At 43.3% G+C, this 16902-nt stretch overlaps 1 protein-coding gene across 5 annotated transcripts in view; it reads left to right on the top strand.

The window, feature by feature from the left end:
- The window catches only part of SORCS3 (sortilin related VPS10 domain containing receptor 3), a 692468-nt gene that overhangs the window by 568874 nt on the left and 106692 nt on the right, over positions 1 to 16902 (top strand). For all 5 annotated transcript variants that reach the window (XM_087862727.1, XM_087862725.1, XM_087862726.1 and 2 more), the window contains one exon: positions 12783 to 12872. In XM_087862727.1, coding sequence (XP_087718853.1) covers positions 12783 to 12872 — 90 coding nt within the window. The remainder of the gene's footprint in view (positions 1 to 12782; positions 12873 to 16902) is intronic.

Genomic DNA, 16902 nt, shown 5'->3' with positions numbered 1-16902 from the left:
CGCAGTGGTGATTCCAGCGACGCGATTTGAACCGAGAGTCTGCCAAACCCAAGGCCTTCTGGACGATTCTCGGGGATGAATGCCTGCGGTTTAATGCCTGCGGTTTTACACCTGCCCTGGGTGGCGATGGCTTCCAGATTGCAGGAGGGAGACATAATCAAAGTGCTCTTAATATGATTGTGTTTATTATTTCGTTCTGCTATGTAATTGCTTCTTAGGTATTCTGTGTGTGCATGGGAGGGAAGGCATGGAGGTGGTGGCTTCCTTCCTTCCTCCGAAAAGTCTGATAGGAGTCCTTGTGAAGTTGATTGAACAGAACCCTTCCGTGTAAGAAACACTGTAATTCTCAGCATTTTCTTATTTAAGATTTGTCCTCTGCGTTCTTCTGTGACTTTTTTACCTCCTGGCTAATTTTCTTATTGAATGATCTGTAGTTCTTACAGAGTCAATGACATACCATAGTAATAGCTAACACGTACTGAGTGGCTGGTGTGAGCTAGGCATAGTATTAATGCATTTTGTTGTTATGACATCCTATAAGGGAAGTCTTACTCTTACCTCCATTTCACAGAAGAGGCACAGAGAGGTAAAGTCCTTTTCCTACGATCACACAGCCAGCAAAGAGTGAAGCAGAGATTTTGACCTAGGCTGTCTGATACCAGTACACTTGTTCTGCTTTTTAAATGAGAGTCACAACCTAAATATTCTTATATGTTGAGCCAATTGGGTCAAGACATGTTTAAGGGGCAGTAGGTAGGAGCAGAAAGCTTTAACACAAAGTAGCAGCCCAAAACATGTTTGTGGAGTCATTGAATGACTACGGAAGAAACGGGCAGCAGACAATCTTAGGATATAAGAGTTGAAGAAGACCCTCATGCTGAGGAAACCAGGACCTGGGATGTGAAGGAGTGAGGAGCAGAGGGGTGTGACATTTTTGAGTCCCTACTTTGTGTCTGGCTTGTGTTGGATTGATAGGTTGTGAGTGTTCCCACCTGTTTTAGGATGAAATCGAGGTCTGGAAGCAGTTCAGTGCTTTTCCCAAAGACCCATAATAGCCAGTAGGGGTGAGGGAAAGATGGAATCCATGTCTAGGCTTCTGACGCAAGGTTCTTTATGATTTCACCACAAAGAACTAAATAAATAACCAAAAAGGCTCAGAAAGATAAATTGCTGGTAACCCAGCTGTAACTCTTGGGCATTTTCTTGAAGCAGCTCTACCTTCTTGATATGAACACCTCTGCAAAGAGACACAAATAAATAAATAAAATCTTAATAAGATTATTGAGCACTGTGGTGTAAACTTTTTATTGGAAGTGTCAAGCAAAAACGAAGCACGGTGTTTATGTCAGATACTGCACTGCAAAAACACCTAATAAAACCTACACACACCCATTGTTTCCTCTGAAGCGTCGCTTCGGGAACCAGCAACCAGTGACCCACCCTCTTGGATCTCGCTTCCTGCAGTCTCTCCAGATTTGCTGTGAGCTTTTTCTTCTTTCAAGATCCATCCCCACCTTATCTCTCCATTCCTCACTTGTTTATGTGGTACACTTTAGTCATATTCTCGTTACTCCTTTGTTCCCTCTTCAAACCCATCATCCCATTCAGCAAACAGAGAGTCCTTTATTGTTGAGAACCCATTCTTCTCCAAAGGCAGTGGGAGTGTCAATAACATTATATATATATATATATATATATATATATATATATATATATATATATATATATATATATACACACACACACACACACATATATTATAATATCTATAATATAATACATATTACATATGTGTGTATATTACACACACATGCACATATATACGTATATACTCTATATTACAGGGTGTCTCTGTGTGTGTGTTGTGTGTTATGGTAATTCTAGAAGGATCATGAAAATAAGCATTGTAAAGTACTATGGTTCTGTGGGGGTATTTCTCCAGCACCTGGCCTTTACCCTGCTCAGGGTAGCACAGCATTATCACTGGTATTATGTTGTCATTTGTACATCTTATTAGGCTTGCTTTTACAAAGAAATGGTAAACTCTATAAGGTCCCATGGTACCTGATGCAGCCTGGGCACAAGAATACTGAATAAGTTTTTGCTCATTGGTTGATAAATGCAACATACAGTTGCAGCATTGGGGCCAGTATCCATCATGAAACGTCTAAACGTGAGCAGTGTTCAAGGAATGATGGGAATGTGGCCGGACCCTTAATTAATACGTGGATTCAGTGGTAGGTGGAGAGGAACATCTTGTAATCTGTTTCCCACAGGAAAGCACACTCTCTTATCGCCATGTTGTGGTGTTGCCAAACACTCAGAGGAGTATTTGATGTAAAATCACGACCCACTTGTGAAAACCCATGCAATTATCTCCACTTTGTCTTCTTCTGATCTTGACTTAGCAGACACAGACTGAAGCAGCCTGGCAACATGAAAAGAGCCTGGGGTTTCAAGGCAAAAGTTCTGTCGTTGGCTTTGAGCTTCACCTTTTAGTAACGAGGTGACCTAAAGTCAGGCCCCTTAATTCTAAAATGGGGATGTAATTAGACCTCCCTCACAGGGTTGTGCCCTGACCAAATGAGATTCAGTCCAATAATAAAAACTAACAGCAGAAAAGAGAGCCCTCTACAAATATTAGTTGTTATGACGTGGGTGCCAGGTACTAAGAGAAGGTAAAATGGGAATGTAGCACATTATCTACCATAGAAAATAGTACAAGAGACCTAAAAGGTACCAGCTTCCCATAATTTAGAACAGCAGCTGGTAAGTGCAACGAGAAGGCCGCAAAGAGCCCTAAAAATCAGAGGAAGAAAAGATGAATTCCCCCCGGGAAATTGGGGTGGGGAGGCTTCCTTAGGGAGGGAGTTTGTGATGCCAGTCACTGTGATTTCATTGATGCCGGAGGCTTCTCGTGATCTGGGTCATGGTAAATCCCTCCAGGTAATTGGTCCTAAATTAGCCATTCTTTGGAAAGGCTCGCAGGAGACACTTCAGGCTTGTTCCACGTGGTGCAGTGTAGGGGATGTGGTCAGGATTTTGAGAGCCAAGCTCAAGTCCAGACTCTGCCACTTTGGAGCTTCACGAGCCTGTGCGGTCAGTGGACTTACCAGTAGAGTGGGACTGCAAAGTCTCTCCTCCGGGTGGTCATCGTGCACAAGAGCAGACAGCGTGTACAGAGTGTGAGGACAGAGCTTGACTCTTCAGCGGTGCTTCTGCTGATGGAGGACAGGAAAGGCCTGACATGGAGAGCGCACTGGGGAGGCTCCGAGCAGCAGTTGGCATTTCACAAATATTCATGGCTCCTGGGGAAGTGGTAGTGTTTCCTGAGAAACAGCTTGACAGATGGTTTAAATCTGTCCACTGCTATCCCAAAATTCACTCATGAGGCACGCAAATCCCATGTTGGCGAAGTTTTGCTGTCGTATCTAGCAGCCCACACGTATTTCCAAGGCCGTCTGGAAACCCCATGTCCCAAAGAAGCATCCCTGATTCTCTAGAAAATTAATAACTTTGTTTGCCTTGCCCTTTTAGGTTATGTAAAATATCTTGAACATATCGATAAAATTAATCATTCTAAGTGGCTCTGTACGCCTGTCGTTCATCTTGTGTGGCTGAATACACTTCTGTTCTTTATCTCTGCCCATCCATTTCCTGCTTCTCTTGTGACATTCCTTATTGCCCACTGGTCTGTGGATAGCTATAGCCTCACTGGCAAATTTCAGTGCCCCCCCCCAGTCAACGGGGCGGGCCTATCTGGACCATCAGCTTGATTTCTGTCTTAGTCTATTCATACTGCTATAGCAGGTAGACGATAAAACAGAGTCTTATGTACAGATAACAGAATCTTTCCCACAGTTCTGGATGCTGGGAAGTCCAAGATCAAGGTAGCGGTGGATTTGGTGGCTGAAGAGAGCTCATTTCCTGGTTCATAGACACATGGTAGAAGGGGCAGTGGAACTCCCTGGAGCCTCTTTTATAAAGGCACTAATCCCATTCATGGGAGCCCCACCCTCATGACCTAATCACCTCCCAAATGTCCCACCTCCAAATATCATCACATTGGGGATTAGGTTTCAACATCGGAATTTGTGGGGAACACAAACTTTCCGTCTACAGCAATTTTCCAGTGAAAATACTTCTAATATCTTTGGGTTTTTAGGTACACACTACAGGTCAATTATAACATTCTAATCATTACATTGTAGAACACTTTACAGTTCTGTGAAAGCATTTTATTATCTCATTTACTGCTCTGTAAGAGAGGGTAATTATTTGCTCCCTTTTTATAGAACAATAGCCCTGAAACTCCAAGAGATTAGTTACCATGCCAAAATGGCATATCTGAGAACTGGTTAAGCTGAAACTAGAAACACAGACATGACATATACCAGGACCTCACACCCTTCTTCCTTCCTCTCCTTTCCCACTATTTTGTATTTATTTTCTGAAATTCTGGCATACTAGAGAAAAGACAGAGGCTGGTGTCTGGCTTGGGAATATTTCAGTTAATGAATTGACCTCATAACATCCACCTGTAGAAAGGAAAAAGGCTACGTGAGGTCTCCAGTCGATGAGAAAACTTATGTAAGTGTACGAAGACTACAGAGCTAGACTCCTTATGGTACCTGCCCCGGCCTCCCATGTGCCATCTTTCCTGCAGCCACATGAAGCTCGCAGTCCACCAGGAACAGGGCCATTTCTGAGAGGGGAAGGGGGGGATGTTTTGGCAACAAGTTTTAACATGTCACTTTAGGGTTCCATGGCTAGTCTCTTTCTTTCTTTCTTTCTTTCTTTCTTTCTTTCTTTCTTTCTTTCTTTCTTTCTTTCTTTCAGGCAGCTCTGGTACCCTGATCTAGAACACTCAAAGTAGATTGTTTAAGTTTTGGCTTTTTAGCTCTTATTCATTGGGAGTACCAAGGTGCTCCCAAGTTTTGTGCTCCAAGATGACAATTCAAGTCCTTATTTGTTCTTTTTTATTTCTCCACTTACCTTTGCCTTTTTATCTATGAGCCCCCCAAAACAACAACAACAACAACAAAAAGAACACAAAACACAAACAAAAAAACAACTAAGAGAGGGAAGGCAGGGGGCTTCCATCCTGAAGCGTCAAATGCACATTCCAAGAACTTCTTCCCCTCCCTCTAAGTCATGAAAGCCAGAACAGAAAGATAAGCCTTACACCCAGTAATGGTTCAATCTCTGGCACGAAACACAATGGCTTCCTGGTCTCCATAGGTGTCTTCTCCATGAAATCATCCTGCCTGAAGGCCCCAAGAAGAATTTCAGTCCTCTATCCCTGGTCACTTCTGACCAGGTAGCCCATGTGGCTACGACAGCACTTCCTGAAGCCTCCAGTTGGCATATGTAAACCGGCACCATGGTCTACCCCCCAGTCGGCCCCAAGATGTTATAGGGGTACAGGCAACTGTCCTCTAGCTCAGCAGGGGCAATTTCTATGCACTGAGAACTTAGTGTGTGCCAGCTTCAGGGCTAATGCTCTTTACATGCTGTACTGTGTTTACTCCTCATGGCAACATGTTGATGGTTAGTATTGATGTCTTCACTTTCTAGAAGAAGAAATTAGGAAGGTTAAAGTAATTACCTGTCCAAGGTCACCAAACCAGCAAGTGGCAGGAGCAGGATTTAAACATAGGTCTGGGATCCCAACCAATGTCCTATAATGCTAAAAAATCAGACGGAGGGTCCTCTTTGAAAAAATGTAATTGGAAACTTACCAAGTCTGGACCTTTATTTTATTTGAAAAAACAGACTCAGAGTCAGGCAGACTGATTCCTCTTCTAGTACCATGGATGGTCTAGTCATAAGTCTTTCCCCCGTGCTACTCTAAGTCACCCCCTTTTCTCTCCTTTCCTATGATTCCCAGTGGGCAGTGAATGTTCCAAGAAGTCTTGGCAAGGGTGGGTGAAGGTGGCAGTTCTTTCTCAGTATGTTTTGGCCAACCTCAGGATTCACCTTCCCTCCAGCACCTCCCTTACACACACACACACACACACACACACACACACACACACACACGCACAAGTTGAGAGAACAATATTGACTTCAGTGTCGACTATCTTGTTCCAAATCTATTCTTGGTGAGGTTATTTTGGGGTTGTTATGTTAGGGTTCCAGTAAAAGATTTTATTGTGTTAGGACCCCAGTAAAAGATTTTATGTGCAAATCTGTTTCAAAGGAGGTTCAGCCTCAGCACAGTCTATACGTGGTAGGTAATAGACCCACTCTTCCTAGAAACAAGCGGATAAAACTGCATATTACATTAATATCACACAGCCTCCGGGACATAAAATGAGCAAACACCAGTTTGACAAACACTAAATTCAACATCAAACAGTCTAGCAGAGGAGATGGCTTGCTGGTAAGATGTCATGTTGTTTCAAATGCCATACCAGAAGTTTTGATTCAGACCTCTAGTGTGGTGCCTCAGCAAAAACACTTTTGGAAAATGAGCTTAAGTTGGCAGGGGCAATGTCAGCTGCCATGGAGAAGCCGCCAGGACCATCCCAACACTTAGAGCAACTGCCTGATGAGACCTGTGGCTGTGTATTGACTTTGTGGTCCAGCAGTCAAATCCTGCTCCTTTGTTCTTGAAAGAGAAATGTGATCTTTGAAGGAATTATGTAAGTGGAGAGGAAGAGAAAGGCCTAACAATGTCAAGATTTATTTTAAATAATCTGAATACAATTAATGAGCAAAGAAATTGGAAAAGTTAATTGTGCATCCTAACAACTGTGCTGTTCCCTTTTGTTTCTTGAAGGAGGAGGGAATGCTGCAGGGGCTGCGTGGGAGTCACTAATGGAGGCCTGTACAGGTGGCCACTTCCCTCGCTTAGGCAGATTATTCACATCATACTGGGCCCAGCAAGGTCCTCTAGCTGAAAAACCTTCTAAATGTCGTTTCCCACATTTCTTGTGCCAGCCAGAATTCTTTCCACTCTGGTCGCTTTTATTCACAAATTCTAGTAGCAGCTCTGTTCACTCCCGTGCAACAGTAGAGCATTGATTTCTCAGGGCTGAGAAACTGATATGATCCCTCACATGAAAAGATCTGCCTTGTTGGTAGGTATCTTACCTGCGAAATGGGAAGTTGAGTGACATGGGATCTATTCGCCTCCACAGAGGTTGGGAAACCTGACCTAGCCTGAGGGACCAGCATCAGCTTTGCAGTCAGATAAACTTGGCTTCAAATTCCAGCTTCACCATTTACTTGCTGTGTGTCTTTGAGTATGTTGTGTAACTTTCCTATGCCTCAATTTCTCATCTGAACATAAAATAGAAGGCTAGTATGTACAGAGGAACAGGGCTTGGCATATACTATATACTCAGAGAATGTTATATCATTAATATTTATACCTTGTAGGGTACTACTAATATTACTACAGTAATAATGTAATACTAATCATTACTGTTGTGGATATTAAATAATATCATGAATGTGAAGCACTCAACATAGTAGACACCCGAAAATGTTAATTTTTCCTTCTCTTTTCAGATTACCTCTGCCCACTTACGAGTTCTAGAGCTATTACAAGTTTTCCTCTATCTATGGCAGAAACAGGCTCAACATGACTCCAGGCACTTTGGTTCCTTTTTTTTTTTTTTTTTTGGCAGATTTCTCTCTCTCCTCCAGGGCAAGCCATCTTCCTGAATCAAGGAGAAATGAAAAAATAAAAGATATGTCAGGTTAGACTTGGTTATGGCAAGAATGGGAACAAGTCAGAAGAGACAGATGTGTTTAATGGTCAGTGCATTTGTCCAAAGGAATCATTTTCATTGGCCAGGAGCCCAATTAAACCTGTAAAATGGAAATCCAGAAAATCAGATTAACGAGCCAGTCATTAGTGAGGAAAAGACCCAGCTAATTCAGTGTTTAGCATGACGGATGGGCCCAGAGCAAATAATTGGATGACATTCATCATATGTAAAATAAAAGGTGTCACTGAAAGGGAAAGTGGTAATAATCTCTGGGATTTACAATGCCAGCAGATTTGCTTGTGAGGAAGGGAAAAGTTCATCAAAATAGATTAATAGTCACTAAACTTTATTCTTTCCTTGTGTGGTTGCCAGAGAGCCACGCAAATAGTTAGTGGAGAGGCAGCAAATGCATCAGCGTGGTATCCTCCCAACACTGTGAGGATCCGGCTCCTAAGGAGGGGTGCTAGAGATAAGTTCCTGTGACCATCTAGGAACTGGGTGGGAATGGAGAGTTCTTCTGTGCTTCCATGGTTTAGTCACTAAACAATGGAGGAAATCAAACTCAAAGTGTCTCTGGTTGAGTGGATTAATCCCCACAATTCATTATTCGGTTAGTCAGTGAGTATCGAGCCCCTGCTCTGTACCTGACATTTTGGGGATGTGCTTATTCCTAGCTAAGGCCTTGGACACAGGTGAGAGTCAGAGGTTGGCTGTAACAATGAAAGTCTGTGTGATGTCGAGCAAGTTAGTTGACTACTCTCAGCCTCAATTTCCTGACCTGTAGAAGTACTATATATTATATCATATATAATTAGAATCAAATGAAGTATGGTATATAAACTGCTTATTGTCCCATTTTCTGTGTAATAAGCTTTCATTGCATGGTAGTTATTAGTAATCTTGTTCTTATTACCTCACATCCTCTCTTCTATGAAGACATTTTTAAGATACGCCATCAATGTCATAACAGATTTTCTGGGAATATGAAGAAAGATAAACATATATACACATGCCAATTATGGGCATTTTTATATGTTTTTAAAAAAATCTTGGAGTCAAGAAAATGTATTGTTGTTATAGTGAGATGAGTAAGGTGAATGGAGAACAGGGAGGAGGAGAACAGGTCTAGAGCCAAACTTTGCTAGGTTCAAATTTATCTTATCTTGGGCAAGACAGTAAGTACCTTATAGTCTCTGAAGGATTGTCATGAGGATTAAACTAGATAATTTATATAATGGCTACATGCAGTTCTAGAGCATGGTAGATGAACTCAGTAAATGACCGTGGTGTCATGATTTTTATTATTATGTGTTCACCAGTCACTGGCCATGAGCCCAGCATGGCCTAGGAATCAGGGAGGTTGAAACCTTATAAGAAGACATGGAGGGAAGATTGTAGGAATATGTGTACCACAAGAGTAAATGTTGAAATGGCTGTAGGAATAGAGAGAACAAAGTTTAAGAGTTGAGAGGAGAGAGAAATTGTAATGAATGGGTGGCATCCAGAACCCTTCCGTGAACCCATGGGTGTTACAGTGAGGTTAAACCATCAATTAGATGGTCGCAGGTACAAAGGATACAGCCAGGACGAAGCAGAACTGCAGGAGCCAGCTTGGTATCACTAGGAGATACTCTCATAGGTACTGGAAGAATCTCTGGCCTCCTGGAGCTTCATCAGCCCCTTAGTAGTTTGGATCATCCTATCGTGTATCTGAAGAGTAATCCTCAGCTTTGATTACTCAAGCACAAAGTCTTTCAGGTCGTTTGTGTGAGCTTGTAGAAGAGAGGGTCTGTGCTCGTGCAGGGCTGTATCAGGCATGGCTGGGCTGAGTGCCCAAGTTGGTGGGGTCCATCACCCTGTCGAGGAGACCACTCTGTTCTCCTTTGGCTCTTGGTGATTTGGAAACCCCAAGGGACACAGTTCTGTTTTATGGTACTGATCAGATGCTTGGTGGTGCTATCACTTTGTTCCCTGTGGAGCCAACTGGGTCTTCTCAGGAGAAGCTTCTTTTAATTGCTGTGCTCTGGCCAGCATTCAGTGACAGGACTAGCCTTCTCTGATGCTGCTTTACTTCCCCAGGGCAAGCTTGGTGACATTCAGGGTGTCCTGTAGAGAGCTGTTTTTTAAGCATATGATAAACGACCAGAGCATATACTTTGGGGTTTAAAAACTTTATCACTGGGTATGAGATCTCCTTTGGGGGTGATGAAAATCATTTAGAATTACGTAGAGGTTGTGTAACATTGCAAATGTGTTAAATGCCACTGAATTGTACATTTTCAGATGGTTAATTTTATGTAATAGGAATTTCACCTCAATTAAAAAAAGACTTAATCATCATCATCAACACAAAATCAGGAAAGTAGCTATATCTCAGAGGGAGGCCGGGTCAGGGCAGGTGTATAGGGCATGGGGACACAGAAGTATATGTCAGTTGTCGTTAAAGTTCTAGTTCTGAGCTGCTTGGGGTGGGGTCCCTGGACCAGCAGCATCAGCATCATCTGGAAACTCATTAGACAAGACAATTCTTGGACCTCATCCCAGATTGATCACTCAAAGACTCTATAGGTGGGGCCCAGAAGTCTGAGTTTTTTTTTTTTTTAATTTTTTATTATGTTATGTTAGTCACACTACAGTACATCATTAGTTTTTGATGTAGTGTTCCATGATTCACTGTTGAGTTTTAAGCAGCTTTCCAAGTGATTCTGATGCAGTTTAAGTTTAAAAACAACTGTTCCAGTTCTTGGGTTGACAGGCGTACATGTGTTGGTTTTATAATTTATAATTAAAACACTACTTCAAAAAGATGATACACACTGCTATGTTTATTGCAGCATTACTGACAATAGCGAAATTATGGAAGCAGCCCAAGTGTCCATCGATACTTGAGTAGATAAAGAAGATGTGGCATATATATACAATGGAACATTACTCAGCCATAAAAAATAATGAGATCTAACCATTTGCAACAACATGGATGGATCTAGAGAGTATTATGCTCAGTGAAATAAGTCAGAGAAAAACAAATACATATGATTTCATCCATATGTGGAATTTAAGAAACAAACAAATAAAGAAGAAAAGACAAACCATAAAACAGACTCTTTACTATAAAGAACAAACATATGGTTGCCAGAGGGGAGCAGAGTGGGGGGAATGGTGAAATAGGTGATGGGGATTAAGAGGATACTTATCCTGATGAGCACTGAGAATATACAGAATTGTTGTATCACTATATTGTGTACCTAAAATTAACATAACACTTTATGTTAATCAGACTGGACTTAAAAAAAAAATAAGAAATAGGGGCAAGGGAGGAAAGAAAGAAGGGAGGGAGGGAGAAAGGAAGAAAGAAAATTAAACAAACAAATAGGATCGAACAGGGACTAGTGGTGACTGTGTATTTAGCACCAAAGATTATATTTTAATCTGATTCTATGCAGTTGAAATTTATTTTAAAAAGAAAAAAGCTTCTTAGCAACTCATTGATCTGAATATGCCCCACCTCTAAGCCAGTGCAGAACAATATAGATTCAGAACAGATATGTTATCAAAAAACAAAAACCAAGGGCACCTGGGTGGCTCAGTTGGTTAAGTGGTTACCTTTGGCTCAGGTCATGATCCCAGGGTCCTGGGATTGAGCTCAGTGTGGGGCTCCCTGCTCAGTGGGGAGTCTGCTTCTCCCTCTTCCTCTGCCCCTCCCCCCTTGTGTGCTCTCTCTCTCTCTCAAATCAATAAATAAAATCTTAAGAAAAACCAGAAAAAAACAAAAGTCCTGGAATACAAGACATGAATGGCTCTAATTAGGAAATAGAGATGAGGAGATAGAGCTGAACACTAGGGACCAAACCCATCTCTCCTCTTGATTCATAGCTTACGTCTTTGCACCAAGTTTTTCCCAAGGTTCTGCCTTCACGCGGACTCTAACATTTGCTCTGCCTGGCAGTCTGTGTGCTTCCAATCTGTGCAGAGCTGGGCGAGCCATGGGAGATGCCATCTCTTGGAGTGAGGAGCAATGGGTGGCTTTCAATAGAGATGTGACACCTCGCCTGCTCCCTGCAGCCGCTGTGGATGGGCGCCAGGTTTGGACTGGAGTGGGAGGACTGGCCCGTCTCCAGCAAGTGCTTGGTGAGAACAGAGCGGGGGCCTCCAGTAATTGCCTCCTTGGCACAGCAGCCGGGTTGCTATTGTCATCCTGCTATTTTCTCTGAACAGCCTATGGTGTCCTCTCTTGTGAATATTAATGTCCGCCTGAGTTAGGACGATTGGGCTGAGAGCAGCCATCTGCAGAGCTGTGCCATGTTGGCAGGACTTTTCAACAAGCCCAGACCAGAGGACCATTTCTTGGAGTGGTTTCCAGGTTCCTATAAGAATCCATCCTTCCCAAGTGAGATTACAGAGCTTGACTCCCCCAGCCGTCAGATGGCAGAGCTGGGACTCAGACCCAGGATTTCTCACTTTCCTATCCAGAGCTCTTCCTCTGACCTTTGAGCCCTTTAAATAACTTGCCCATGGAAAGGACCAAAAAATACCCGCTCAATGCATGGATTTGTAAATATGAAGGAAAAAAAAACTGTGCTCAGATCAGAAATGAAATTAATTTCAAAGTAACAAGAGCTTTTGAGCAATAGTAGTTATTAGCTAGTTCAGGGACAAAAATTCATTTCACAATCATGTCATGATTGCAAAGGATTAGAAACTTCTTTTATGCAGAATAAATCGATCATGGGTACATCCCACATCAGTAGCTTCCATTTGCAGTTGAAACTGTTTACTAGGTGTGTATGTTTGCAGAGCACAGTGACCAAATATAGAGTCCCTGCTCTTACCAAAAGTGCCAGCCATTGGGAAAGACTGTTGTCATTGCTCATTTGTTGTCTTAAGTGTCCCGGCATGGGAGCAACTTGATGCTATGGGCCTGGAGGCCTAACACCAGCAAGGGATACTCTCTGAAAGGTTATCACAAACCTATTGTGGCTGTTGATGGGGAAGCTAATACTTTCCAACTTGGCCGTGATCCCTGGCACCATCTGACTTCTTTGTGTTTCCGTTATGATCCAGGTGACAACTGGTGGAAGAGCCAGCTACTACGTGTCCTATCGGAGAGAGGCCTTTGCCCAGATAAAGCTGCCCAAGTACTCCCTGCCCAAGGTGCGTACAACCTACCGTCCTGGGTCCTGCCAGACAAAGCAGCAGGGAGAGGCTGCCAGGTTGTACCATGGGGAGGTTTGACTTCTGCCTGGGAGATAGCTGGCATTGAGCCTGACTTGCCACTGTGGGGTTCTGGCCTCTGCTGATGGCCCTGAACCTGGGTTCTCTATTCTCCTCTCAGCAGGGTATGCAGGCAAGAGCTTTGACCCCTTATGTCTCATATATCCTGTATAGCCTGGGGTCATTTCCCAGTGAAAGGGGAGCTAGCACTCAGTCTCTTCTGGGAGTCCCTCCCTCTTGCAAGGCCCTTACTGCCAAACAGAGGGAGAGGCCCAGAAGGGCCCAGGCTGGAGCCCAGACGCTGTATGTACACGTGCATAAAGGTGCACAGGTGAGTCTCGTGGAGTTCATGCTTCTTTCTACATTTTAATGCCAAATGTTAATGCAGTGCCTGTGTTTCTGCTCCCTTCTGCCACTATGAGTAATTAAAAAGGAATAATTTACTATAATGTTAATATCAAATGATGGCATTTTAACTCCTCTATTGGAAAATCATAAAACTTACTGTGGACTCCATCCCTTGTGAACAATGGCTTCTTGGAGGAGATGGATCTTAGAACCTCAGTCTGAACATGGACAGGATACAATTGCATCACCTAATGAGGCTGCAAAAAAGCCAAGTCTCTGGTTGGACACATATCAAATGTAATGTTGTGAAGATCTGTGTCTGTAAGCTGGTGCTGGGAATCATCATGAAAGGCTCAATGAGTACAGAGCGGGGGGGTTATGGGACAAGAAGGTGGGTAATTGTCTACCCCTGGTTGTTTTATTCATTCATTCATTCATGCATATATGCATGCATGAATTCATTCATTAATTTTGATCCTTCTTTTAGTCGTCCATTGAACTGTTCTTTCTCCCATTTAAGCTTTTACTCTGTGCCAGGCAGTAAATTAAGCTCTATGGAGAGGATAGAAAAGAAGCCACAAATCAGTCCCTGCCTTCCTGGAGCTTATATTCTGGTAGAGAAGAGAGACACTGAACAAGTGATTGTGGGTGTAGGAAGTGTTACAGGTGTAGAAGTTCAAGGACCATTGTGACATAATAGGTGGAGCTTTCCTAGAGGGATACCGAGGACAAGTTTCCTAAAGAAAGTAAGGTTTAAGATGATACAAGAGGGTTAAGGAGTTAACACTGCAAACAAGGATTAGGAAACCAACAGAAAAGTCACACACAGACCCTATTTTAAGAAAATATGGTTCATTCAACAAACGGAAACACCATCTCAAGAGACTGAGTTGCAGAGAGAGAGGTGGAGAGGCTGAAGGGATGAGCAGGGACTGTATGAAGTAGCCTCGGGCCATGGGATCAATTTCTCATTTTCTCTACCCTCTCCGTGAGGCTGGTATGGAACCATTACATGGCACGTGGTTGCGGGATGTACCCATCAGATATTCTAAACCCATGCAGGAAAGCACTATCCCTGCTTGGAGAGGATGAGGAAGGGGAAGTTCATAATCATGCTCTTTCTGAAGGAGACACCTTGCAGTAACTTGATGATTTCCATGTATTGGTTCAGGAGAAGTATTTCCGGACCTTTCCAAACCATATCCCCCATGTAAGGCCTGTTCTGTCTCTGCATTGTGTGCATATTTGATGTATTTTTAACCTTCTGAGGAAAACAAACAGTTTGCTCCCCTGGGCAGTGTGGCTGCAGGTGGGGACAAATGAAGCCTGGGATTGATCACAACCCTGGAACACTCCATTAACGATCAGCAACCCCATGGCAATTTATCGCGGTGGAGTACCATCCGCGCGGCCCCTTTTATAGAACTCCATCCAGTGCAGCTTCATTAATATGAGGGCTGCTGTGAAAATAGCTGGATGGTTATCGATCCCCTTTATTAGCCAGCGTTGGCTCAGATTTTCCTAGCCTAGGCCGAGGAGGTGAGGACAGAGGGGGTTGGAAGTGTTTAAAAACGGAAATGGCTTTTAAGCAAGTTGTTGCTGTTCCAGGAGCGGCGGCTACTGTCGGGCGTCTTGCTTAAAAACAAAAACAAGGAGAAGCTCCCTGTCATCGCAGCCCTCACACCTCTCCTCCCAGCCTGTCTGTTCAGAACACCCTCCCCTGGGGCGCTCCGTGGCTTGGAGTGTTTTTCAGAGAATGAAATGAACACCATTAATAACGAGTGGCATTATTAGGGGCGGCAACCATGTGCTGAGTCCTCCATATCCAGGCCCCAGGCCTGGGGGGTGGGGGGAGGGCATGGAAGGCACGCACCAGCAGGGGGCAAGGAGGCAGATGACGGGGAGCCCTGGTAGCCTGGCCTAAAGGCTATGGAGCTTCTGAGCAAGAAGCCCTGAGCTTTCTTTCCAGCTCTGCCATTTGCTTATCCAGGAGCCCAGGTCTTCTTATCTGTGAAGCGGGCCTCATAATACCATTGAACTTTCCTGAGCGCAGTGCTTCTGGAGAACAGCGGGGTTTAAGAAATACCCCCACTCTTTTGTGTTGCTGGAAGTAGCTCACTGCAAAAAACCACTCTTCCCATGCACCTCGCTAAGACGCAGGTGCCTGCCTATTTACCTTTGACAGACCAAATTCCCATTCTTTATCTATAAATGGTTAACTGAACTCTTTGTCCCCAGTGACCAATCTGGACAAAGTGCTAGCTAATTTGACTTGAGGAGACTTAGTCTGGCTTTTCACCGACCCCATCCCTCACCCCTCACCCCTGAACTCTGACCCACTCTTGAGCAGATGAGCGCATAGGGCGCTTAAGCAGGCGCTGGAACTTAGAGCAGCCCCTGTTAACAGCCCTTCGGAAAATCACCTGACTGTAAGGAGGACGGTTTCCTGTTCAATGGCCCCTTCTCCCACCACCTGCTTTCCCTGCTCCCCAAACCCAGTTCTCTCTAGCCTTGTTTTACTTTCCCTACATAAAAACAGTTCTTTTTTGCCTTCACTAAGAGGGGCTTGCAGGTAATGACAGCTAGAGTCTTCTCTCTGTTGCAGTGCTGTTGCAAATAAAGGCTCTCTCTCCCTAAGTCTGGGTTTGCTTTTAGTTGAAGGTAGAATATGTTTCAGCCCATTTCGAATAATAAAAAGGAGAAGAGGGAAATATGCTTGAGAAAATTTATTATAACGATAATGACAGTGATATTAACCTTTTCCTTAATTTCCTTGGGACAATTTTCCTTAATTTTTACATTTCCCCAAATACTGATTTATCCTTCTTTGCTGTGTCACAACCACACTTCTTAAAATGTTATCTGTAATTCTAATTTCTTTTGTCGCTTCCTATCCACACTTCAACCTCCTGCCAGCTGCCTTCTGCTCTCCCACACCCCTGTCTCCACTATTCCCCCCAAAATCCTCTAGCCATTGTTACTAGGGACCACCTCCATGCCAAATCCAGTAGATATTTCTACAACTTTATCTTAGTGTTTTTTGGTTTTGTTTGTTTTTTTATTTTTTATCTTTCTGGAGCATTTGACACTTTTGGAAAAGAACCCATACCTGATACTCTTCCCTGTGGAGTATTTTATTCTGATTCACTTTTCTGGATCTCCTTCTCCTACCACCCTTAAATGTTGATGATCCTAAGTTCTCGTGGCATTCTGCGTGGTTCCTAAGTGACCTCATACCTTCTCTTCATATTGGTGACGTCCATATCTGCAGCCCCATTGAACCCTGGGCTGCTTTTTTGAAGTCCCTCCCCGGAAAGATCCCATTTTAAAACTCTAGAACTGAGTTCAGCATCTCTACCTTATATTATGTCCGTAAAATTCCATCCTTCTCCTGTGTTTACTTACTTCATCTATTCATTCATACAAAAACTTTTATTGGATAGCTACCGTGTGCTATCGATACTTAGTAAGTGTTAGAAATGAAGTGATGCAGGAGAAAGACACGGTGTCTGCCCTCTGGGAGCTTATGGGCTAATGAGAGAGGCTCACATAGAATAAATAATTATACACGTAGTTAATTATGAGTAGTTAATTATGATTGTATGAGTACGCTAATAAGCAG

This window comes from Ursus americanus, chromosome 6, assembly GCF_024610735.1.
Source record: "Ursus americanus isolate L20-20 chromosome 6, mUrsAme1.1.p, whole genome shotgun sequence".
NCBI lineage: Eukaryota > Metazoa > Chordata > Mammalia > Carnivora > Ursidae > Ursus > Ursus americanus.
This window is presented reverse-complemented; position numbering and strand designations above follow the sequence as displayed.